The sequence below is a fragment of the Blastomyces gilchristii genome (assembly GCF_000003855.2).
Source record: "Blastomyces gilchristii SLH14081 genomic scaffold supercont1.14, whole genome shotgun sequence".
NCBI lineage: Eukaryota > Fungi > Ascomycota > Eurotiomycetes > Onygenales > Ajellomycetaceae > Blastomyces > Blastomyces gilchristii.
The window spans coordinates 1,641,456-1,667,257 of NW_003101669.1; the positions used below are offsets into that span (position 1 = coordinate 1,641,456).

The following is a 25,802-nucleotide window of genomic DNA, read 5'->3' on the forward strand; positions in this document are numbered from 1 at the left end:
GTTAAGATGGCCCTTGCAGGGTTTGAACCTGCCCTCTCTTGGCATTCATTCCCCGGGGGGAAGGCCGCTAATTGGGGCTCCATGGTAGCGTAGTTAACCACTACGCCACCGGGCCCTTGTTTTACAGTTGTCATGAAGATCTCTACTCAATCATAGACATCTCAGAGCTTTATTACTATATTATCAGTGATCTGAATCAGACTGCAGAGATTCAGTGTGAACTGTGTAATCTTTAGAAGATTCAACACTTTTATATAGCCCCGGTGGCCGAATGGTTAATGCGGCCACCCGGTAGCGCCTTGGCGTGGGAAACCAAGGCGTGTGGGTTCGAAACCCGCAGGGGATACATTAAATCCGGAACTCAAGCACCTCAGGTTTCTAATAAATACAGAGGTGTACAAATCGCTTCAATAAATCGCTCTATGTTCCTGGGCTGGGAAGTTATTATCGCATGTATCTAATTGTCACTCCTTTGTATTTCCTATGTTCTTGTTATCTTGGCGTGGTCTCAACACCTGTATTTCCTCCTGTATAACCAACACTTGGCCTGTATTTAACATCACGCAAGGACTCATCATAAGCTCCGCTTGCATATGAGTATAATGAAAGAATAATAATAATAATAATAACACTTTTATATAATATCTATGTATAAGAAAGAACAGACTTATATCTATTAAAATAACATCTTGACTGTTAATAGCAATCTCTGTATATAGAAGAAGATTATATTAATTATCTTATAAGTAATTATAAAATTCATAAAGATAATTCTTTACAGTCTGAATTATTCATTCTAATGTATTATCAGTCTCAGAGTGATAGACAGTTAACAGACAGTACATAATCTTGAGAACTTGACAGATTCTAGTTCAGAGAGTACTCATAAATTAACAGCTCTGATTTAATACTATGAATCTCAGTAATTCATATATCTGATAGAATAAGCTCTGTAGAAAAGCTTCAATGACTTATTCAGTATTCATCTTATTACAAGATTTTAATATTATATCTTTACTTAATCAATTCACAATGATCAGAATGTTTCTATAATTCTTACTCTTAGATAAATTAATAGCAAAGTTAATTACTATATCTTATCAGATTCTATTAGAAATATTAAGTGATTTCAGTAGATCTTTTCTACAGTTCTTTCATAAGATAATGAAAGAATAGTGATTATAGTTTCAGACAAAATATCTGATACTGTTTAATATCTCAGATTAATAGAACTCTTGAGAGATTATTCTATACAGTTATTCACAGTCTGAATGATCAGTTATATATAAATTATACATCTCTTGTATTATCTGAGTGTGTAAGAATTCAGAGTGAGAGACTTAGTGTCATTCATAGAATCATAGAGTGTTATTATCATCAATTGAATATTCTGAGATATCAGTTCTTACATATAATTCTGGAAAAAATTAAGATGCTTTTTATTATACTGCTTCAGTGAGTGCTTGAAGAAGTTCATCAGTTTAAGCTGCTGTATATTATAGCTTATCTAATGTAGATTCAGAAGAAGTTGAGATAGCAGTGATAGTTCTAATCAGAGAAGTATATATAGTACTGTGAGCTGTTTCATCTTAATTAACTAGTATCTTCAGATTCAAGAGCTGATGCTCTCAGTTCATTCAGCAAGTATCTATTATATTAAATGATATATTCTACTCTTATTATAAGAGGACATCTGTCATCAAGTTCTGACTGTCAGAATAGTAGTATATTATAAAATGAAAGCAGCTTAAGAACTCAGATTATTATATCTGTTATTCAGTAAGTTTATAGATAGTTATAAAGTATTTAAAATTCTTATAATCTATAACTATCTCAAATTCAGAGATACTTCAGAGTTCAGAGTCTCATTCTTCTAAACAGTGTATAATTATGAGAAGTTTCTTATTATAAATCTTATAATTGCATTCAGTGAGACTCAGTTTCTTAGATATAAAAATATATAATTATAGAACATCTTTATTATTATATTATAATATCACTTCTTCTATTATATAGTCAGAGAAATTAGCTTTAATAACTGTCTTATGATCAGAATCAAATATTATCAGTAGAAAAGTATTAATAAATATCTTCTTTATCTGTGTAAATGCAGCTTCAGTATCTGCTGATTATTAAAATACTGAGTCTTTCTTAATAAGATCTATAAGTAGTCTTATAATATCTGAGAAGTTTTATATAAATCACTGATAGAAGTTAGTAAATCTGATGAAGCTTTGTACATCTTTCACAGTATGCAGAGCTTTTCATTCAAGAATAATGAAGACTTTCTCAGAATTCATTCAAATTCTCTTATCAGCTTCTATAATAAAACTCAGATACTTAATACTCTTAACTTTAAAATCATACTTATCAATATCTATCAGTAGTTCTGCTTCTTATAGCTGTTGTAATATCTTTCATATATATTCTTAATATTCTTTTCTGAATTTATCAGTGAAGATGAGAATGTCATCTAGATAAGTAGATATAAACTTATTAAGAAAATCTCAGAGTGCTCAGTTAATATACTTCTGAAATATACTGAGAATGTTAATCAGTTCAAAGAGTGTGACTATTTATTCAAAGAGACTATAATATATTCAGAATACTGTAAGTCATTCATCTTCTTCAGTAATATAAATCTTATAAAACATGATAATAATATCTAGTTTTATAAACTATTGAGCTTATCTGATTCATGCTAGAATTTCATTGATGAGAGATAAGAGATATCAATCTTTCTTTATCAATCTGTTCAGATCTCAGTAGTTTACACAGAATCAGAGTTCTTTATCTGATTTCTTTATAAAGAGAATAGAAGCTGTGATGAAAGAGTTACTAATGTGTATGAATTCTTTATTTAACAGATTATTGAGTGTCTTTTGAAGAAGAAGAAGTTTATCTTGAGACATGTTATAAAGAGAGCTCTATAATGATTCAGAGTTCTTATTATTCTTTTTCTCTAACTTAATACTATGATTCACTTCAGAACCTTGTAAGAGAGATATATTTATAATATTATCTTATTAAAAGACATCTAGATATTCATGATATTATTGAGAGAGTTTTGTACAAGAATCTGTTATTATAATATAAGATAACTTTTCTAGAGTCTTTTTAATATTAGTCAGACTGATGAAATAGATTGATATATAATTCTGCTATCAGTGAACTTATCAGTGACTCTGTCAGTAATTTTGATAATAACTTCTTTTTTAAAGTATTTTATAAGTGTTGACAGAGATCTGTGTAAGATTCATAGTCTTGTGAATATTATCTTCATGAATTCTATCATTATTAGAGAATATCAAGCTTCTGTTTCAAGTATTCAGTAAGATATCTTATTCAGATAGTCAGACAAGTTCTAACATAAGATTATAATTAAGATTATTAACTTCATATGTATAGATATCTTCACATTAATATTCTCTCACATCTATATTTAGTTTCATTATGTAACAGATATAAACATCTTTCAGATTATTAAATTCTGTGAGAAGTCAGAGTTTTAATAAAGAGATACACTGAAGATTATAATGTCTTATAACTGAAAATTTTATTATTACATAGTGATATAGACTGCTGTCTATCATAGCTTTCATATTATACATGTTATCAATCACAGTAGATATAAGAATTGTATTCATTATTATCTTCTCTTTAAATTATTATCATCTGATCTCTTCAAGCTTCTATTTATAAATTTGAACAGAAGCTAATCTTTTCTCTGTTTCATCAGAGCATTCTCATAGTTATCTTCTGAATCTTTCTTCACTGCAATGTGATTAATGCAGACAGGCACTGATCTTTCTCTCAAGTGTGAAGATATATAGATTAATTAGCAGTTGAAAGAAATGTGTTCTGATCAGTTACAGTTAATGTACACTTTATATTGATGTTGATCAGCAACTTCTTCAGAAGTGATTTCAGAGACTTGAAAGCCTGTTCAAACAGCAGAAACTCTTGCTTGTGTATAAACATTTGAATCTATTCAGTTCATGATATCTGCATCATTGCTGTTACTTCTCTTCAGTATGAGTGTATAAGTAACTGAGATGTAATGTCTTCTGTCACTGTTCTGTATACTCTTAAGCTTGATAAGACAGTTATTCAATGTCTAAAGCTGTGTGCAGAAGCCTTTATAAGTCTGATCTTTGTCTACACTTATAAGAGTCTGTAAGAGTTCAAAAGTCAATATCTTCTTAAGCATGTTAATCTTTATTTAATTCTTTCAAGATTGATCATCTGCTTCTAGAATCTTGACATTGAAATCAGAGATAAATGTTATAAGAGAAGTGTTTCTCTGTCAGATACTCTGTAATTAATCTAATACTTTCTATTACATAGCAGTGTCTCAGAACAGAATATCAAGATATTTCATAATATTATCAGATATTCATAACACTGATTCACATGCTTTTATTCATGAATGAAACTTCTGTTTCATACAATCTTTCAATCATTCATTGATATATTAATTTTGATTGATTAATAAACTAATAGCATCTTCATCTACACTCAGTTTCATGAGCATTTTTATTCTTCATGATGAGTAGAGAGTGAGATCAGAAGCATTAAAATATACAGAAGTATCTAAGTGTTCTTTTAGTACTTTTATATTTGATTCTATAGATGTTGAAATTGCATGAGTTAATCATTGAATCTCTTTGTATTGAAGTTGTTGAGTTATATATATATCTGCTATCTGTTGCTGTTATAATTTCAACATTGCTCAGAGTCACTGTAGCATTGCATTTATACTTATGTTTAAGAGTTTCATATTATTGTTAGACATGATTATATTGATTATTAAATATGTGATATCTGTGAAATCTGAAGAAGTGTAATCATATTCTCATATATCTGAGTGTCAGAACTCTCAGATCTTTCACTGATATTCTCTTATAAGATCTTATTCTCTTCATAAGATCTTATTACAGAGTCAGAGTGACTGATGAGCAAGCTTCTATCTAAGAACTTAATGTTCACTTAACTGTTTGACTGTTTCTCTATTTCTTATGCATTGTTACATGTTCAGATATCTTTCAATGAATAATTGTTTCTAATGAGAAGACAATGAATGTTTTTATAGTGTAAGAGGCCTACACTGAATAGATTGATATAATATTGATAGGTCTTATATAACAAAGATAAAAACATTAAAGAAGGAAAGAAAGAGAAAGTGCGAGAATCAGTGATTGAGATGAATATTTATATGTGTATGTGATAGTGTATGCAGTGAAGCTTCAGAGTGGAAGAATATACATGTGTTCATAGCAGCTGAGAATTGATGATTGAAAATGACTGAGAATTGAAGTGTATGTTACGCGCGTTCGTAGCGGCTGAGAATTGATGATCGGGAATGAAAGAATCTATGAAGTGTAATGAAATAGTCTATATAATTGATCGGGCGCAGCCCGCCACAAAATACTATAATTGAAAACATCTTTCAATGAAGTTCTTGATAGAGAATCAAGTACTACTTTCAGCAAAGAATATCAAGATAATAAAACTATATAAGAAGCTCAGTAAGTGATGACTAGAATCTTTCTCAGTAATAAGAGTAATAAGTAAATAGATATATAAGTTAAAATTACTCTCAGAATTGAAATCAATTCATTCTGTTTTTCACATTTTCTATTTAAAGCTCTATAAGTAATACTCTGAGATGAAGCTATCTCAGCTGAATAGTATTAAAATTAAGAGTAATACTGAATATCTTATAAAGAAAATATTGAATAAGTGAATATATTACAGTAAGCTTCAATATCTTATAAAATGAGAAGATTATTTATTATCAGAGAATTTATAAGAATCACTTAAGTATTTGAAAAATACTGAGAAAGAGATTATAAGTTATAAGATAACTAGTAAAGATTACTCTATTACATATCAGAGATATTGAATAAGAAATACTGCTTAAGACTTCTTATTTTTCTTAAAGAGTTTTTTAAAGATGATCTCACAGTAATAAGCTGATATCTTGTAAACTTTATAATACTCTTCTTTTATTTTCTCTCAAAGAGTTTTTAGAAGTTTAATAAGACTACACAAGTGTAAAATTCCTGAAGTAATTAATAAGAAAAGAAAGAAATATTTAAAATTAATAAAGATTAATATTATTAATTTACAGACTACTACTATTCTAATAAAGCTGCAGTCTGTTGAAAAAGTAAAAAGAAGAAATCAGAGTCTATTTATTAATAATTACATTCTTATCAAACTTATTCTTCACTGTTGAAATCTCTAGCATTAGCATCTTTATCTGCTGAGAAGTTAGTACTGTGATACTGTAGAGAAGCATAGTGTAGAAGAGTATAAGAGATATTTAAAGTATTAACTTATTAATTTATAAAGTATTTCAGTCATCTACTTTAATTGAAATGAGATTCTCTTTAATCAGTAATTAATCTCTATAATACTTTTAATAGTGATACTAACTAATCTCTTCTTAAAATCAGTCATTCTGAGATACTTTTTCATCTCAGAGACTCATACTTTCATCTTCTTTTACAGATAAGCAAGAGAGATCTTCTCAGTCTTGATAGAATCTGTTAACACTTAAAGCTCTGAGACTCTCACTCTGTACTGCTTAAGTATCTGAGCTTTTTATCAGAGCTGATATGACATCTTTCTATGAGATAATACTTATAAAGAGACAGAAGTTATTGTTACAGATATAACAGAAATAATGAGAGTGAGAGAAGAGATGAGTATATAAAATCTTCTCTTTCTTCAGCTGCTTAGTGCAGTGCAGATAAGTAATAATACTAATTAGAGACTGTACTGAAGTCTTCTTATAGAGAGAAGATAAGAGAACTGCAGAATTTTATAAACTCAACTCAGCAGTATTCTGAGCAGAGCTCAGATATACTGTGAAAGAGAAACTATGAATTGAGCTTCTCAGAGTCACTGTTCTCAGAATCAAGCTCTCTCTGAGTTTCTCTCTGAATAATCACACAGAGTTATATATCACTGTGTTGACTGAGAGAGAGAGCAGTATTACAACAGCAATGAGAAAAGCAGAGAAAGAACTGAATATAAATGAACTGATTAGTAGAAGAGATGACATCTCACTGCAAGATATAATAACTACTGTCACAGCTGTAAGAGAAGTAGAGAGAGAAGAAGAAGAAGATATAATAATAAGAGCAGTACTTCTGCAGTTTATTAACACTACTATCTCTATCTTCAACTGAGTTTTCTTGACAGTCACAGAGACTGCAGCTGCATTATAAAGACATTTATCTACTAGAAAATATTAGAATAAGTTCTTTATTATCTTTCAAGAATAATACTCTTATGCACTCACTATTACAATTGAAGAGAAGAGAAGAAAAATATATTATAGAAGAAAAAGATCTTTTTAAAAAATTCTATTACTACTATTAACTTTGTCTCTAAAATACATTACTTTTATAGAGAATTTTATATATAGAACAGAATATAATGAAAGATCTGTAAGTTACTTATTAACTATGTTTTTCATATCTCAAATTGATATATAAGAAACTCACTTATTATATATTTGATTTGAATAAAGATGAGAAAAGAAAGATCTACACAGTTAGTAGAAAAACTCATCTATTTCTTTGTATTATATGCAGTACATGTGCTGTTAAATCAGTGAGTAACTATTACTATATAATAAAGATAATTTCTAATCTGATAATCTTAAGAGTATCAGAACTATGCTCTTAAAGAGAAGAATATTATCATATCTCTGACTATATTGAGACTCTGCTGCAGTTTCATATAACTCATTACTTTTATACAGATAATTTCATTCATTCTGCAGATTATTTAAATCAGTTTTCAATCACTCTATAATATTATTCAGATATATTGTAGAAAGATTCAATTAATAAATAAGAGAATCTTACTTTTATATAAGATTAGCAGATTACTCTTTCTTAATAGTGAGATACTACTGAGATATCACTCTGATTATTCTTACTTATGAAATAAGAGAAGAGTATCAGCTTATTATTTATATAGAATAGCTAGATGCTGACTTCTTATTAAAAAAGTCAGTGATTCATTTTTCTTCTACTGAAATATATATAAGAGTTACTGCATTTCTTATACAATCTTCTTAGTATACTAAGTATTATATCTGTGATATTCTTGCAATAACTCTGTAGCCTATGAGCTTACTATTTAAGCAAGATAGTTAAGCTCACTTATACAGCTTCTTAAATAACTATCTCTATGTAATATCACTGACTAGTCATCACTTCAGTTCTGTCATATTATAATAGTAGAATAGTTATAAATACTATCTCTTACATAGCCCCAGTGGCCGAATGGTTAATGCAGTCACCTGGTAGCGCCTTGACGTGGGAAACCAAGGCGCGTGGGTTCGAAACCCGTAGGGGATACATTAAATCCGGAAGCACCTCAGGTTTCTAATAAATACAGAGGTGTACAAATCACTTCAATGAATCACTCTATGTTTCTGAGCTGGGAAGTTATTATTGCATGTATCTAATTGTCACTTCTTTGTATTTTTCTATGTTCTTGTTATCTTGACATGATCTCAACACCTGTATTTCCTTCTGTATAATCAACACTTAACCTGTATTTAACATTACATAAGAACTCATCATAAGCTCTGCTTGCATATGAGTATAATGAAAGAATAATAATAATAATAATAACTATCTCTTACAAACTTCAATCTCTCAAGATCAGTGTCATACTTTTAAATAATATAGTCAGAGAAGTGATGTATCAGATTATTTCAGTGATAATTTACAGCTGAGAGAGTAAGAAATAGATGCAGAGATTTAATATTTTAAACATAGATCTATAGCTGATAACATTTTATATTTTAAAAAGAACAGATTTTATAAAGACTCTCTGTAAACTGTGTAAGTGAATTTAAAATTGTGATAGATTATGAAGTATTAGTAGTAAAAGCAGTCTGCAGCTTCTGTAGAGTGAGATTCTTAATAAGAGAATTAGTTTAATTATAGAAAAAGCAGTTCTGATTATTAATCTATCTGTAGAATAGAGAATTAAAAAGAATATATTAAAAATAGCTATAACAGATAAAGTGACTGTTATAATATTTAAGAAGAAACTATGTATAATCTGTAAGATTAATTATTCTTTATCTAGAGAGAATGAATTCAGCTTCATCTTATAAGAAAAGTATTGAAAAGACTTAAGAAAAGAGTAAATAAGTGTTATTAAACTCACTAAGTAATATATTACAGACTGAAGATAGAGTAAGATAATCAATCTATTCTTATTATAATATTTCAAGTTTATAATAAAGTTACTCAACTTCAGACTGTGAGATTAAAAGATCTGAAATATCAGAGTATTCAGATAAGATATTTAAGTTATTAAGATTTAAATAATTCTCATTCTCAATAATCATTAATTCTTGTTTATTAAGCTTGTGAAAAGAAATCTGATCAGAGATATTTTTATTTTCAGATAACTAGTTTTAAGTCTTTTTATCAATTACAATATTCTGATAATCAGAATAATTTTTATAAAGATAGATTAGTTATTAAATAATAGCTTCTTTATAAATTATAAAATCTCAGTAAAACTGATATTATAAGTGAGAATCTGTATTTAAATTTAAAGACTTTAATATAATAATATTAAGATTCTTAGAAAGAAGTGAGAGAGTATTATAAATATAATCAGTGTCTCTAAGAAAGTTAATAATATAATCTTTATACTTATACTGATGTTCTCTGACTTGACAGATCTCAATGAAGATATATATATATAAAATTAATATCTTTTTAATCTGACTGAGAATAGAGAGATCTGAATCAAGATTACTGAGATTAAGATTATTCTCTTAAGAGAATAAAAATAGCTTATCAGACAGTCATCTCAAATCAATAGCATGATAATAAGTATAAATATTATTTTAAAGATTTATTCTAAACTAGTGAATTTAATAATAGCTACAGATCTTTATCTGTAAATCTTTAAATATGTTATAAAATTTCTATATATACTGTTAATTATCAGAATTAACAGCTGAATCTGTAAAATAAGTAAAACTCTGAAGATTTATTGAAAAGTCTGAGATAATTATAGTCTATGACTGATTATATTTCTGAAGAATTGTGAGAACTTCTATATTTAATATATTAATTAAGCTTTCAGATTATATAAAGTACTGAGATATTAAAAGACTGCTAACTCTTCTATTAAATTAATTAATAAACATATCTGCAGAGCTCTGAGAAACAGAGTTTTAAAAAGTTAAGAATAAGAAAAACAGTATAAAAGTTATTTACAGTGAAAGTATATCTGAAAAAGTGAAATAAGATTAACTTAGAAATAAGTTAAATAATAATATAGATAATTGATAAAAGACTGAAGAGAGATCTGTAGAACTAAAAGATAAATTAATTATTAAAGATAACAGCTGCAGCTGTTTTTTCAATTGAGTTAAGAATAAAGTTAGTAAGAAATATTCTCTATAATATCTGATAACACAGTGAGCTCTTTGAATGATAGTTTTCTCTTTATAGACTACTGTTAATAAAGATATATTAAAACTATAAATCTCACAGTAATAAAACTTAATCTTAGATAATATATCTGTTTTAATAGACTATTAACAGGTCTGAGAGACTGCTATTAATTATATAAAGTATTAATATATCTAAGATAATAGAGAGAGTTCAGACTTATTTATCACAGAATCTATAACTGTAGAAGAATCTAGTTTTACTATATATATCTGTTTACAGTTCTACACAGTGTAAAGAGATAATCAGCAATAGAAAAGATGTAATGAGAGAAGATTACAATACCTGAGTTCTCTAAGTATGATATTGAAGACAGACAGCTGTAGAAGTAATAGAACACTGTAAAGAAATAAATTAATCAAGAGACTGATTTCATAAGCAGTGAACACAGACTTTTAATATATTATTCATTCTTGAGAATCTATGAAAGATGATTGATTAGATATATTATCTATTTAAGAATCTGTATAAAGTAGATAATTAATGAGATGTATAATCTATTATTTGCAGAGTGAAGTGAAGCAAATATATGATGAAAACCCTGATTCAAGAATCTGTATGAAGTAGATGATTGATGAGATGAAAGATGAACGCGTTGTGAGCATGCAGAGATATAGTGCAATGTCACAGGATTGCACTTCACTTAATTCTACATCAATCAGTGAGCTGTATTCGCGCCAAGAACCTCAAAAAGGAAATTCTCCACTTTTAATGACCAGGGTTTTCATCATATATTTGCTTCGCTTCGCTCTGCAAATAACTAACTTAACAGACGAGACGAGGAAGCAGCGACAAGGCAAGCAAGCAAGCGTTGGCCAGCTTCACAATAAATAGGCTGGCATCTTTTTACAGGAACATACTATCCATAGAATGAGCGGGAAATCGGAAATAATATTTCAGGCGCTGATGTCCGACTCAACGTCACATTTCCCTATTTAGTTAAATAGCTGATTTTAAGTCAGGGAGCTGCAATATTAAATGGATGTTGGTGGATGACATATTTCTCCATGGTCCATGGATGATCGAAATCTCACCAGCCCCAAAAAAAAGCTGGATCCCAAAATCCGGCTTCGTGTGATTATATTCCCTGTAGAATTTGACGTTTCGTTCGCTGCCTTTCCTTCTCTGATGTAACTAACTAATCTGTAAGTTAGTTAGTTGCTCTCCAGCCATGACGATGGCTGCTGGCCTGTATTTCTTTTTACTTGTCCACCAAGCTCAAGCTCAAGCTCGACTTGAACGGCAACTTATCAGTATGAGGGTTTCGACCCATGGCAAATATTTGCACTGTAACTACTACTACCACTAACCTCTGGGGCTAAATATTCGAGTGCCGGAAGTTGGCTTGTCGTAGCATGGATTTTAAATAAGGGGGTTTTAAAGCGTACGATTTGAAGTTTTACACCGCCCGCCCTGTTGGATATGCACTTGGGATTTGTCTTCTTTTTGGCTGTATCACTGGCTCAGAATACTCCGTAGAATAAATGACTGATCAGCAACCAGCAAAGGGTCCTCCTCCATGAAACAAAATACTATGGTATGGTATGGCATAAATGTTCCACGTCGCCAGCTGTCACATTTACTCCTGACACCGAGCGCCCCCTTTTGGGTTTGGTTGGAAGTGATGGATTGAGTTTCGAGGTTTTATACTTTTATTTCTATTCTTCTCTTGCCTTGGGTCTAAATCACGTCTCATTCATCAACGCCTATCATACGCCTTGTGGCAACTGCATTGTAAGGTTTGATCTTAGATTAGAGCATCAGGTCCATCCTTAAAAGTTACTTCTACACTTGAAACCTAACTCCCTTTGCAAGCATAACCTGGTATCATTTAAGAGTGTGGAGGGCTGTATTTTGTTGTTTGAAACATTTCTTGATTAAGAATTGTGTCACAACCCAACAAGAACATAAATATATATATGTACACACACACCTTTGAGCTTGATATGTTGGTTGCATTATTATTGCACACACATGAACAAAAAAAAACCATCTTATATTAGTCATTAAAAGATGCTAGTTGCTGTTTATCAAGCATTCTTTGCTTTCCAAAGGCGGAATTTACTCTTGATTCACAGATGATAATATTGTTACTTTCTTTCTTCTTTTCTTACAAGGAAAGACTGAAGAGATTCTCTCACTGTAACTTTGATACCCCAAGCACCAAGATCTGATTCAATGTGTTGTTGTCAGACTTGTTTCATGTATCACTAATTCATATCTGCATCCACATATTTCAAACAAAACATCTGATGTCTGCTCATAAGAGAGTAAGCAAAGTGGATTGATTATTGCTATTCTACAGTTAGTTTTCATTTGTGATTGGTTATTTTATTGTTTGCTTCAGAAGGCTGTATTCAGTTTACCCTTAATATATATATTCCATTGTTTCCCCAAAGCAACAAAATATCCTGTTTCTTCCATTTCATTTGAAGAAAGCTTGTTGTGAAGTTCCATTGCTTGCACACATGCTTTGCTTGTGTGAATCAACAATATTATTCCCTCTCCTCTTCCCAACTAACCAACATATAGAACACCTTGAACTTCCACCAACAGGACTGTCAAGCAAATGTGGAGCTTTGAGCTTCATCTGCTGATACAGTCCCTCATCACTGACACATACCAGGTCTGCTCTGAGCCCCTTGATCTTCAAAAACCTACAACTCTTGCTCTCTGTAAGAAATGCTCCACATCAAATCGCGCGCTCATTAGCACCTCAATCAAGTCTTGTTGTCAAGCAGTATAATTTCTGATTGACGAAGCATGATGATGTAAATATATGTACATTATGCTGAACGGGGTATTCATTCCCTTGTGTTCGAAAATGCGACCAAATGAAGTGACAAACACGCTGCTGCTGCACCACCACTCAATTCCTGCGGGCTGAGTGAATATCTATGGGTGTTTTTCTCTTAATTTTGTCAAGAACCGCCAGAGAACTGTGTTTCAACACAGGTTCGAGGTCTAAAGGATGGCTAGAGGTGGATGAAAATGTACTGTACGATCGTAAACGAGGGTGAGAGGGTCAGACAAGGAAAATAAGTAGGATCAATCATTCAACTAACTTCAATGAGACACCGCGGCCGCCACAATGGAGGTGCGTATGGTTGGTCACTTGCTGTAGGCGGTTTTTCATCAAGTAAGTTTCTTCATTTGTTCAAATAGCCCAGGCTCATCTTTGGGGATAGCGCACACATCATCGCTGTCTAGGATTAGGCGGTTTCCGCTTCATATATGTCATGGTATATATGTGCATGACCATTGGATCAAACTAGGCCAACCCAACCCGGCCGCCAGAGCAATCCAGGAGAAATCATGTATCGTACAAGCATAGATGATCAGATTGATGTCTCGAGATAGTTAAACCTGACAAACCTCTTGATCTGCTGGTTGGAGAACTGGAATATCTTTCACCCTTTGAATTTGGGTGGATATGAGCGCTGTTGCACTATCAGCGTTCGTGAGACCTTGGGAATAGTACATACATTTATCCCATGGGCACGTTGTAAAACGGGATAAGAGATGGGTTGGTTTTATACGTACTCCCTGGCCAGAGTTTCCCGGGTCAAATAGAACAACGTCAACGGACTGGTTAAATGATATTCGGCTCAGTGTTCAACAGCATCTGCCACTTCATTTGTATTCTGTTCCCGCGCCTCGTAGTGTTCGTGGAACAACTTAGCTAGATTTGGCGCGGCGGCCCAAATCAATTGATGATTGCTAGGCGGTGGTGTCGGACGACCCGGCGGCTTTCTGAGCCCCCTCCATCTGCCCTGGTGTAGAGTTCTGCCGCGATTTTATGACAGGCAACTGCAACAAGCCTCAATAGGTGTAACTTGATGCCCTTTGACCCAGGTGAGATGCCCTGATATGCTTGTGCTCACCGTAACCCACACGCCATAAGCACGACAAACTAGGTATTTCAGGGGATGTGAAATTGGATTTGTGCAAAGCATGAGAATGAGGCATATAGCCAGTGGCAAGGTTTCGAAAGCAAAGCTTATTATATTGAACATTGAATATGGGTTTAAAGGGCCGCAAGTTGCTGGTATCCTAGGTTGCTCGGGGGTATCTGTGTCAAGTTGGCCGCTATTTGAAGGAAGATATATTGAATTGTACTGTTGGTGGTTGAGCTCCATGGCAGCATGGAAGCTGATGGGAGATGAGCTTGACCCTGAGATATGTAGCGCATTGGCTGCATTTTGGAGCTTGTGTAATGGTCTGTTCGACCAATCCTCCACAGCGCCCGGTAAACTTCATTACGTCAAATGAGTTCAATCCGAGTGCGATGTCGTCCTTGTTGTTGCTCTTAGCTATTCTTGTGCCAATAAATTTAGATTGCTCCGTACACTTTTGCAATGATTGAATGGTACCGGCATTCTCGTTTTGTGAGCAGTGTTTTGCATTCCTCGCAATGACCCATGAGGCCCCGTTTGTTTTGGTTCAAGAGAGGTCCGGTTTCGTAATTCAACTGGAATGGCACGGACTCTGGTACGTCCATGCTCAATATTGATGCTCTGAGAGCAGGAGGTCCACTGTGCCTGTGGAATCAGGAAACTCATTGTTGCTGAGGGATTTTTCTTTTTCTTTTTTCTTTTTCCCTCCGTCGTCAAATATAATTCAGAGCCCATTTTAGTTCATGTGCTAGTTCCAAAGTACTCATGATTGAATGTTTCTTAGCCGGTGGCATATTAAGTTGTCCATTGAAGTTCCCATGAGCTGCCATCTTGGAAGTAAACGTGGGATTGGTGCTTGATTATGGCAGCTTTCTCTGCCCTTTCTCCCGAAGATATGTAGAAAGTCTTGAGATAAATCGCGGACAATATTTCCAGAGCCACCGGAAATATTGAGACGCACCATCATATCACTGAAACAAATATTTTGGGAAATTCCCAATGACGATAGGGTAGGGTCATTATTGCTTTTAGAAAATAGAGACTCATCCATATGACTCCAAGAAAATGGAGTTCCCCCCATTGAATTTTGTCCCGTTTAAAACGCAGACCTCAGCTCTCATGTTGAATGAAGGAACGTGTCAAGCTTCAGGGGACAGGAAGCCGTAAATTGCCCTGCGAGGCCCTCAGGGTTATAAATACAGGCCGAATGTTTCCGCGCTCTGACGTTCGAGAGCGGTATGATATAAATATATGTCAGCTGGGAAAACCGGGCGATGGGAGCATTGAGAGTTGCTGTTGTATTCATTTCAGCCCCCCCCTTTCAACGCCAAGTATCCAGGATGACGCTCTCATTTTGCCCTTCGGGAAACATCGTGAGTTATTCCAGTTGAAGTAGAATTCTGGCTGTAAATTCCCACCCCTCCTCAAATTGGAACACGTCCTAGCATAGCATACCCAGATATTGAATGTTTCTTAGCCGATGGTATATTTAGTTATCGATTCGGGACAATCCGCAATCCTGTAAAGCCCAAATGATCTCAGGCGCATCAAGCTGAAGTGCCCAACGGAAGATGTCGGACGATATCAATCTCGTTTCCCCGCTGGCCCAACCGTGAGCGAACTGGATGGAGACTGATGAAGGATACACGGAGCCATTTATTATTATACTAGCAGCTGATTGCATGTGATTGCTTCATTCTAGGACAACTTCTTTTCTTCTTTTTGAGTATTTTATACTAGTGTTTCAATGAGCACATATAATTGATACTGATTGTATTAACAATTAAAATCTTCTTATTGAAGATTGTACAAATAATGCTTTATATTAAATGAGACCTCTATTCAGAGATCTCTATATTTAGAAATTTCTATATTTAATATATATTTAAAAAATCTATGAAGTATATATTGAGATATCTGTGAAATAAAGTTTATAAAAAATTAAAACTGATTAAATTATATATAGTAATATACTAATTATATTAGAACTAGTGTAATATAATAAATAAAAATTATGCTTTTACACTGAAAAATATTTTAAAAAAAGTTATTTAATATATTACTATAAACTTGCTACTCTCTTGTCTAGGAGCGAGGCAACAATTAGCGTTGTGTCTTACCGCCTTGATATGGCCAATAGGCAAGTTGAATTCGTGGCTTTCAGCCAATAAGCAGTCAATAATTGAGGTGGCAGAAAAATACGCTAATTGTTGCCTCGCTCCCCGATGAGAGGATAGCAAACAAGAATAAAATAAACAGACTTGTATAATTAGAGATTTTATTTAAATTATTATAAAAGTTGATAGTAGGTTAAATATTAACAGCAGCAGTTTATAATATTTAATATTTAAATTAACTATTAAAAAAAATTCAATATAAAAGTGTATATATAAAAAATATAAAAGTTTTGCAGATATAGAAGATTTTTTCAATATAATGAAAAGACAATCAGATCATTGATGTGTGCTCATTGTAACACTAGTATAAAATACCCATTTGACTCAAATGTCACTATAGGCTGCCGTAGCAGACCCGCTTGGCTGCCAACGGTCTTGGCCCGACTAGGTAGTAGGTCCTGGCTTAGTTATATAAAAAAAGTCTCTTGTTGCCGCAAGCAGACACGGCCAGTCAGTCACACTACTGATATCATTCGAGTCAGTATCACGCCGAACGAAATTTTTTTTCTCGTGCTTTCCTTTCTCCTAGAGATCGTTTGACATGGTTGATTAATTGTTGAAAACCATTTACTTTCGTGTGCTCGTTCCCCTTGCAATCCAACCTGTTTCCATTTGCTGCTTTATTTTTTCGGCGTATATTTAGCTCGGCGGTGCCGAATCGGCAATGACCAGCAAATTCCTGATGACTCGACCCAATATGCTCTCGCGACAAGCCACCCAGTTGTCGCCAGTAGCCCGCAGATCCGTTACAGCTCTGTCGATACGGCCTGGTCACTATGTTCAGCCATTGAGGCATACTTCTCTGTCCAAACCAGTCCTCCAACGGTCATTCCGAAGAGCTTACGCAACTGTGCCAATTCCTCCGCCTCCGCCTCAGCAGCCGAAGCCGAAGCGGAGGTTCAGAGGTTTGAGATGGATGTACAGATTGCCATTGCTCTCTCTGTTGGCTGGTGCAAGCGCTCTGGGATACAGTATCTACTTGCTCCGGAATCCAGATGAACAAATACAGCCTGATCCATCGAAGAAAACACTGGTTATTCTAGGTGCGCAGACATCCAGTTTTGATAGTTGGCGACTATGCTATGACTGTGGGCAACTAAAACTGACATATATACGTGGATTAGGAACCGGATGGGGAGCTGTATCCCTGCTAAAAAGATTGGACACGGAAAACTACAATGTTATCGTCATCTCGCCGCGGAACTTCTTCCTCTTTACCCCGCTTCTCCCGTCGTGTACAACCGGTTTAATCGAGCATCGCTCAATTATGGAACCAATAAGGAACATTCTGCGCCATAAGAAAGCTGCAGTAAAGTACTACGAAGCTAGCGCTACAAAGATTGACCCCGAGAAGAGGGTGGTGCGCATCAGTGATGTATCGGAGATCAGAGGTGATACGTCAACAACGGAAGTTCCATACGATATGCTAGTAGTTGGAGTTGGAGCGGAGAATTCTACTTTTGGTTAGTTATCTTTAGATCCGCTAGGAGTACGGTTATATGTACTGATGCATTCTATTTTATTCCCTAGGTATCCCAGGTGTTCGGGAGCATTCGTGTTTCCTAAAGGAGGTTGGTGATGCTCAGGAAATCCGAAAGAGGATTATGGACTGCGTGGAGACTGCGATTTTCAAGGACCAAACCAAGGAGGAGGTCAAGAGACTCCTTCATATGGTAGTAGTTGGAGGTGGCCCAACTGGAGTTGAGTTCGCCGGTGAACTGCAGGACTTTTTCAATGACGACCTCAAGAAGTGGGTGCCGGAGATAACAGATAACTTCAAAGTCACACTCGTGGAGGCCCTTCCAAATGTACGGAACTTAATCTTTTGCCTATCTAATCGATTCCTATTGCTAATTATCATTTCACCCAGGTTCTTCCCACCTTCTCCAAGCAGCTGATTGACTATACCGAATCCACCTTCAAGGAAGAAGCCATCACAATCCGGACGAAGACTATGGTGAAGAAGGTCTCTGATAAATACATCGAAGCAGAAAGTACTAACCCAGATGGAACTAAGGAAATGGAGACTATCCCTTATGGCCTCCTTGTCTGGGCTACAGGTAACACCGTTCGTGGTGTTGTCCGCGACCTAATGAGCCAAATACCAGCACAAAAGAACTCGCGCCGTGGCCTTGCAGTCAACGAATATCTTGTCGTGAACGGAACGGAGAACATCTGGGCCGTGGGCGACTGTGCTGTGACAAATTATGCGCCAACAGCCCAGGTGGCTAGTCAAGAGGGCGCGTTCCTTGCCCGTCTTTTCAACACCATGGCCAAGACCGCAGCTATCGAAGATGAATTAAAGGCTCTCTCCAAAGCACAGGCGGAGGCGCCAACCGAAGAAGAGCGCAACAAAGTCCTGGATGAGATTAGGAATTTACAGAGAACCCTGCGGAGAACTAAGCAGATTGGGCCCTTCCAATATTCTCATCAAGGAAGCCTTGCATATATCGGCAAGGAGCGTGCTGTAGCGGATGTCAGCTGGTTGAGCGGAAATATCGCCAGTGGTGGAACTCTTACCTATCTCTTCTGGCGGAGCGTCTATCTGAGCATGTGCTTCAGCAGTAAGTTCCTTTATTCCCATAATTTTGATCAGCCTATGGGAAATTTGGATTTTTAAAGCTAATACCTTCATTCTCAGCTCGCAACCGAGTCCTGGTCGCGTTTGACTGGATAAAGGCGAAGATGTTCGGCCGTGATGTCTCCCGAGAATAAATTCTCACTTCGATAGAAGAAACTGAGCCTTTTCAGCGTCGAGCCTTCCAACCAAATATGTCCATCAAAACTGCCTTAGCGCGAGCGCAGTGGATGGATATCAACCTAACTTTATTGACATAGCTCCCCGCCAGTAATATACGGATGTGCTCCCCATCATCTACCAAGTCTCTTCTACCGCAGTAACCATGAAACGCTTTTACATATCCAAAATGCGAAATAGACTGCACAACACGGAATCCAGCGTCCAACTATAGATTTCTGCCCCTTTTCTCTGACTCCCGCAGGATTTGCGCTTCACTTTGATGCTCCCTTCCAGTTTTCTTTTTATTTTTTCTTTTTCATTTACATATTTCCCATCTATCTCTATTGTCCCACCAACCATAGACCGCGTCTTTTTATTTTTACCTTTTTTCCCCCTTTTAATGTCTCCTGGCGTCCCGTATCATAAAAGCCTTCTTGTATTCTGTAACTTTTTATTGTTCCCTCCTTTAGTAGGCGCTTTTCTGTTTTCTTGAGCTTTACAGGTTTGTATCTTCTACTATGCTGGGCAATTTACCCGTCTCCTTAATCCTATTTCCCGATGATATACTAATTATACTCTTTCTAATAATGTATTATCTATTTCTCGGTATTCCGCAGAGTATGACTTTCCTCCTCGACTCAGTTTCATGCTTGCAGTCCCCCTTGAGAAACGGCCCATTTTTACTATGATATCGATATAGATTTCCCTCCGTCTTCCTCCTTTTCTGGCTTTGAATTATCATATTAGGTGTCTCTTATGGGCAAAGTCTATTTTGTTCATTACGATCAATAGGAGTTCAAACAAGTTGACTGGGACTTCATCTTAGTGCAAAAACTAGCCTTTCATCTCTGAATTGTGACGCATTTCAACTACTCCTGTATCATGGCCCCCCTTGCCCTTGCTTCAACGCGATTGGGAGAATTACTAAGTAACGCTTCTCCTAGATCCAAAATATTACTTCCCATCCCAGTATGTACATACAATTACGCCTATGATTATCCAGACCACGTACTCGCACGCAGCTGCTTCCGTTCCCCTGCGGTTGGGGGTACGAAGCACAGGAGTACTGGCAGAGCAAGAGACCATTTGCTTTTTTATCCGCTCTTACACTTCAAGGAATGGCCGTGGCTCCATTCTTCGAGTTAGGTTCTTCGAACTGTGCACAACAGGAGAAAACAGGTGGTATTAGACAGCTTCGATCTCATGACGGGGCACTCCTCTTCTTCTCCCTCCGCCTCCTCCTCCTCCTGACCTTCTTTTTCCATCTCTCTCCCGTAACTCGAAACAGCAGTGTTACAAGATTGGGGGATACAAAATATGAGATTGGACACTCTACAGTTTTATGTAACCACTCTCCCTCACTCGCATCTTCCCACGCCGCGTAGTGTGCCATTGGATATAGATCTGTTCGCGCAAGGAGGTAGAGGTTGAATATGACGAGCACCAGAGTAATAGTAACAGTTACGCAGATGATTGTTTTGGGTGCGTCACTCATGCTCGCGGTGCCTTGCGTCGCTGCTGGTGCTGCCCGTGTGCATTGGCCAATGTATAAATCCAATAAGTTAAGGACGCATGAGGATTATTTGCCGCAGAGGGATTGACGAAGAGGATAGGAAGTTGAGTAGTGAGAGGGTAGAGGGATGATGCGATTACGGCATAATGACATCCCTCCCCCGCATCCATTATCCTCAAGTTTTAGGCTTTGTGGATTCCAGGGAACTAGATTTAAGAGAGACTTTAGATTTGTGGCTGGGAAGAAGAATCAGCCAGCTTGAATTTGTCTGGCCTTTGAGAGTAGTTTGTTTGCTTTTGTATTGGGCACATCCCCCGCAATATCATCTTGAGTCGAAACCTCGCTCTAGACCGTAAGTCAGTAAGTTGACCCCAAATAAATATTCCAATCTGTCAGTATGTTTCTTTGTAGAATATACGCCACTGAATATTCCATTGGATGGAAGCCCGACCACACGTGATGAGAGATAATCACGTGACTTATTAAATCACATGACTCTGGGCCGAGCAAATCTTCGATCTTTAGAGAAGCGCATGAGAGCTCCATCATCAGGCAAGATAGAGTATCCAGATACGATTTTACCGCCCCAATGCCTCCTCGATTAAGCTGGCGGCTGCCAATGCAGCTGCCATCACTATTCCAAACCACGTCTCCGCCGTCATTTCTCCTCCCAGTCCTACAACACCAGACCAGACAAGCCTCTATCCTTGCCCAGCTGTCCGATAATGCGACAGCGTACAACAAACGGATAAGACGTGGTCGGGGTCCTGCGTCAGGAAAGGGGAAGACGTCTGGACGTGGCCACAAGGGTCAGAAGCAGCATGGAAGCGTCCCCGCGGGCTTCAACGGTGGGCAGACGAAGGATGAGATTGTGCATGGTGAACATGGATTTAAAAACATGTAAGGAACATTTGACCCATATTTACTTTCCTTTCCCCTTTGGAAGAGGATAAGACCAGAAGACAGACAAGATCTCTAACCGTGAAATCTCCCCAGCTTCTCCCTCGACATTGCCAAAGTCAACCTCGACCGTATCCAAGAATGGATCGACCAAGGCCGCCTCGATCCCTCCCGCCCCATCACAGTCCGCGAACTGGCAAAGTCCCGCTGCATCCACGGCGTCAAGGACGGCGTCAAACTGCTCGCCCGCGGCGGCAAAAGAAGCCCTCAAACAACCTGTCCAGATCGTCGTCTCCCGGGCCTCCGCCACGGCTATCGAAGCCGTCGAAGCCGCCGGCGGCTCCATCACCACCCGCTACTACACGCGCCACGCAATCAAGCGGATCCTATCCGGCAAGACGGACCCGTTCGTCTCGCTTGCGTGGCTCAACGCGGGCGAGAATCTGACCATCGGAATGGGCATTGATAAGCCCCGTGTCAAGGGTGATGGGTTCTCGTATCGGTTGCCGGACCCGACGAGCCGGAAGGATATCGAGTATTATCGTGATTCGGCCCATCGGGGGTATTTGAGTTATCTTGTGGAGAAAGGGGAGACACCTAGCTTGTTCTTCACTGCACCCGGTAAGGCGCATAAGAAGAGTAAGGAGGGTATGCCTTCTAGCGACAATAGGTTGTGGTAGAGGGGGAAGGTGGCATGGTGCTTAAAACGTTTTCCTCCTTTTCCTTTTGCATTTTTGTGTTAGGAATCCAGCAGGAGAAGGGGCTTGTTTCTTCCTTTCCGACTTTTTATGTAGGTATTTGATTCTGCATTGCCTTGTTTGGTTTTTACTGTATACTAGAGAAACAAATTCCTCAAATGGGTTTATTTAGGTTATATTTTGGCAAAGGCTTATTCATGTGCTGTAAGGGCAAATAGCTCCTTTTCCGGCCCTCTTATTCCTACTCAAACAACTTTCGCTAGTTGCGGATATTACCCTTCCCTTTCCGGGCGTGTTGAAAAAGGGTCTTGATACTGGCAAAACTTCTCATAAAATTTGGCTTCCATAAGCAGACTTTTTCAGAAGCAATTCATCGCAATTATTCGAACTCATTAACAGCCTAATTATGTTAACATACATTGTAACCCTTTTTCCACCCCCCTAAATCCTTTTTTTTTAACAACACCCCCGCTTACATCATATTATCAACATTATCACGCCCATCAAGTAAGGGAGATCGCCCATATGAACGAGTACCACGTGCAAAAAACGCCAGTGCTGGGATAAAAAGCAAAGGGGAGAAGAAAGGGGCAAAGAGAAGCCCTTTCTCAAAAGGAGGGGAAGAAAGGTATCGTGGAAGCGAAATCTAGCAATCTGTGTGGCAAAGTGGAGGGTCAAATAGAAGTGGACTATTTGTAGAATGAGACGAGAGCGGTGCAGAGAAGAAAGAGAAGAAGGAGAAGAAAATATAATCCCCATTTCAAACCATGACAACAAGAAGTCACCACTGGAGCGGAGAAACGGAAAAAAACACTGGAGCGAATAAAAGCTGGGGGCGGAAGTCAAAGGAGGACAGTGAAAGATCGAGTGGGGTGAGTGTAAAGTCTCGAGATACAATATTGCCATCACCCTTGCCAATTTCCCTCCTATAGGCCCCGTGAAAATGAATTCTGCATGGTAATACATAAGCTGTTCGCCCCGCTCGGCCAAAATCAAGAATGGCTTCTGGTTTTCACTAGTAGTGTGATGAGAATGTTCCTGCATTGGAGTTTATCGATTTCCGAAAGAAATAGCGGTGCAAACATGATTGTGGGAAAATGGGGAAACGGGAAAAGGGAAAGGGAAAAGTGGTGAAGGAAGAATAGAGGGGAACTGAAGGTTTGATTCGATAGTAATACACAACTCAGCACAAGGACTGAGATGTATGAGAGGTGGTGAGAGTCCCGATCACAAATGAAATGGGATAGGATAATGAGATAAATATGCAAAGAAAACCGGATGCTAAATCAAATACCGAAAGAAAAAAAATTCTTAAAACCCCAGCCAACCCTCACGCGGTTCAATTTCATCAATGTTAAGTGAAGTGGACGTAATCTGCCAAACGACAAAAAAAAAAAAAAAAAAAAAAAAAAAAAAAAAAAAAAAAAAAAAAAAAGAAGAGAAAGAAAGAAAATAGAAGGAAAATCGTCATAGCCTATGCAGCGTAGCAATTGGGAGAAATCGTGCATGGACGCCAAACCATCAAACAGAAAAGGCCTACCCCTCCTGAGCTCGCTAGACATAAGAAACCAGAAAAGCAAAACGAACGCAGAGAGGTATATAATAAGTAGATGCGACACACATTTGGTTAATGAGAGTCACGGGGTATCAAATACGAACGCTAAGACAATAAAGGGATATAATAAACGTGCATGCAAAAATAAATCCACCAAGGACACCATACACTTGATACACTTTGCATAACACCTTGGTGGTTCCTTACATAACCGTCATAAAACAATCGTAACATATCGTCATATCCCATACATAACGAACGCAATCACGATGGGTAGAAGGCAGGGCCTAAAATCTCCATTGCGGAGCATCACCAGCATGATCTGTGCTGTTAGAACACCCCTGAAACCAGCGGCATTGTAAGACCTCTCGGATGGTCCATCGCTTTATCGAGTCCATCTCCAGACAGCCCTGGATTAGCTCCAACGCGTTCTGCCGGTCCTGTTGATCACCCCGACCTTTCAGAACAGAAGCGCTGTCCCAACGACCTTGCATAATATTGAGTTTGATCCGTGGTTTAAAAGAGTCCTGGAAGGGCCGTGAGCCAACAACCAAAGAAAAAACAACGACTCCAAAAGCCCAGATATCCACAATTGGATCAATGAGTCCATTCACGGATGATAGCAGCTCTGGAGAAGCGTATTCCAGGCTTCCGGCAACGCTAGTACTTGTATCCGAAGGACCTATGGCTTTGGGGGGAGGGCGATCCGCGGCATTATCGTACGGATCAGGTGAGCTTCCACCGCCGTTTTCAGATGTCAACCATTCTGCCATCCCAAAGTCACATAGTATCAGCTGGGCCACATCTCCATGTTCTGTAGACGTTGCTGCGTCTAAAAGGCAGTTTTCCAGTTTGATATCTCGATGGACAACACGTGCATCCTCATGCAAGTATCTGATAGCGGATGCTAATTGGTATGCATAGCTTCGGGCAACATTCATTTCAAGGCCTTGGCGATGTCTGCGGACCAAGTCAAACAGAGTGCCCCTTGTGGTTAATCTTGTAAAGCAAAATGTAGCATAATCGGTTTCGTAAACTGCTTCGAGTGGCAGAATGTGGGGGTGGTTTAGGTATCGCCATATGCGTACTTCATGGTCGAATTCGGCTTGGAGTTGCTCATTTTCTCTTTCACTTTGACCAGCGAGGTGTTTCTTGACAATCTTAACAGCCGACCGTTCTGGTCCGCCCTCCCCATGAACCTTAAATGCTTCCTTCACTGTGCTGAAGCCTCCAAATCCGATTTGCTTGCCTATCACGTAGTCTGTTCCTACAACCTGACCCTCATCATCAGGTTTCGGAGGAACCTCCTCACGGCTCCAGAGGGACAGAAACGTGCTGGCTGGAGACTTACCGCTTGAGTTGGTAGAACGGCCAGAATCATGAGATAGGTTGTGTCGTAAACTGCCATCCCGGCCTAGAGTATAGCTTTTAGATCGGCTCCCAAATGGCTGAGGTACAAAGTTAGACCATGCGCCCCCATCATCCAATGATGCAGGCCGGTAGATCCTAGGATAAGCCGAGAAAGGCGACAGAAGTATGTCTCTGGTTGCTTCTGGTGGAGTACGCACTTCATCAGTGGCAGGTGAGGCGGTGGATAGAGAGGTGAGAGAAGTAGGACGTTCCCCAGCTTGCCCAGCGTCACCCCCACAAGTCACTACGGACGGGGAGAAAAAGTCACAGTGAGGCGAGCCAATTGGAAGCGCATTTGCGGAGCTTCCAGAATCGCGTTTCTCGTGGGATAATCTATCCACGCACGCGTCGACATCGAGCCTCGGACAGATGGATGCATTTTCCAGTTGGTTCCGGCTCCCA

The 25,802-nt window shown here is 37.4% G+C and overlaps 4 protein-coding genes and 2 pseudogenes across 6 annotated transcripts in view; 4 read left to right on the forward strand and 2 right to left on the reverse strand.

Moving 5' to 3' along the window:
- Positions 1-257: 257 nt before the first annotated feature.
- Positions 258-346, forward strand: BDBG_17446 (annotated as a pseudogene). The gene has a single exon. The product of its transcript is annotated as a tRNA-OTHER (tRNA).
- A 7,946-nt stretch (positions 347-8,292) lies between these two features.
- On the forward strand, positions 8,293-8,381 carry BDBG_17447 (annotated as a pseudogene). The gene has a single exon. The product of its transcript is annotated as a tRNA-OTHER (tRNA).
- A 6,396-nt stretch (positions 8,382-14,777) lies between these two features.
- On the reverse strand, positions 14,778-16,015 carry BDBG_06799 (uncharacterized protein). Its single transcript, XM_031722777.1, has one exon. It carries the CDS (start codon positions 15,140-15,142, stop codon positions 14,825-14,827), a length of 318 nt encoding a protein of 105 aa, XP_031579638.1. The 5' UTR covers positions 15,143-16,015; the 3' UTR covers positions 14,778-14,824.
- Positions 16,016-16,842: 827 nt separating this feature from the next.
- On the forward strand, positions 16,843-21,144 carry BDBG_06800 (NADH dehydrogenase). The gene is made up of 5 exons (XM_002623315.2): positions 16,843-17,627; positions 17,709-18,047; positions 18,115-18,392; positions 18,455-19,148; positions 19,226-21,144. The coding sequence occupies exons 1-5, from the start codon at positions 17,249-17,251 to the stop codon at positions 19,297-19,299; spliced, it is 1,764 nt and encodes a 587-aa protein (XP_002623361.1). The 5' UTR covers positions 16,843-17,248; the 3' UTR covers positions 19,300-21,144.
- Positions 21,145-21,426: 282 nt separating this feature from the next.
- Positions 21,427-22,417, forward strand: BDBG_06801 (mitochondrial 54S ribosomal protein YmL10/YmL18; the record flags this gene model as incomplete). The annotated part of the gene is made up of 2 exons (XM_002623316.2): positions 21,427-21,715; positions 21,834-22,417. The coding sequence occupies 2 exons, from the start codon at positions 21,427-21,429 to the stop codon at positions 22,415-22,417; spliced, it is 873 nt and encodes a 290-aa protein (XP_002623362.1).
- Positions 22,418-24,277: 1,860 nt separating this feature from the next.
- The window catches only part of BDBG_06802 (CAMK protein kinase), a gene marked incomplete at its 3' end in the record, with an annotated part of 2,833 nt that continues 1,308 nt past the window's right edge, over positions 24,278-25,802 (reverse strand). Inside the window, exon 3 of the mRNA XM_031722778.1 lies at positions 24,278-25,760. Within this exon, the coding sequence (XP_031579639.1) occupies positions 24,278-25,760 (1,483 nt within the window). The remainder of the gene's footprint in view (positions 25,761-25,802) is intronic.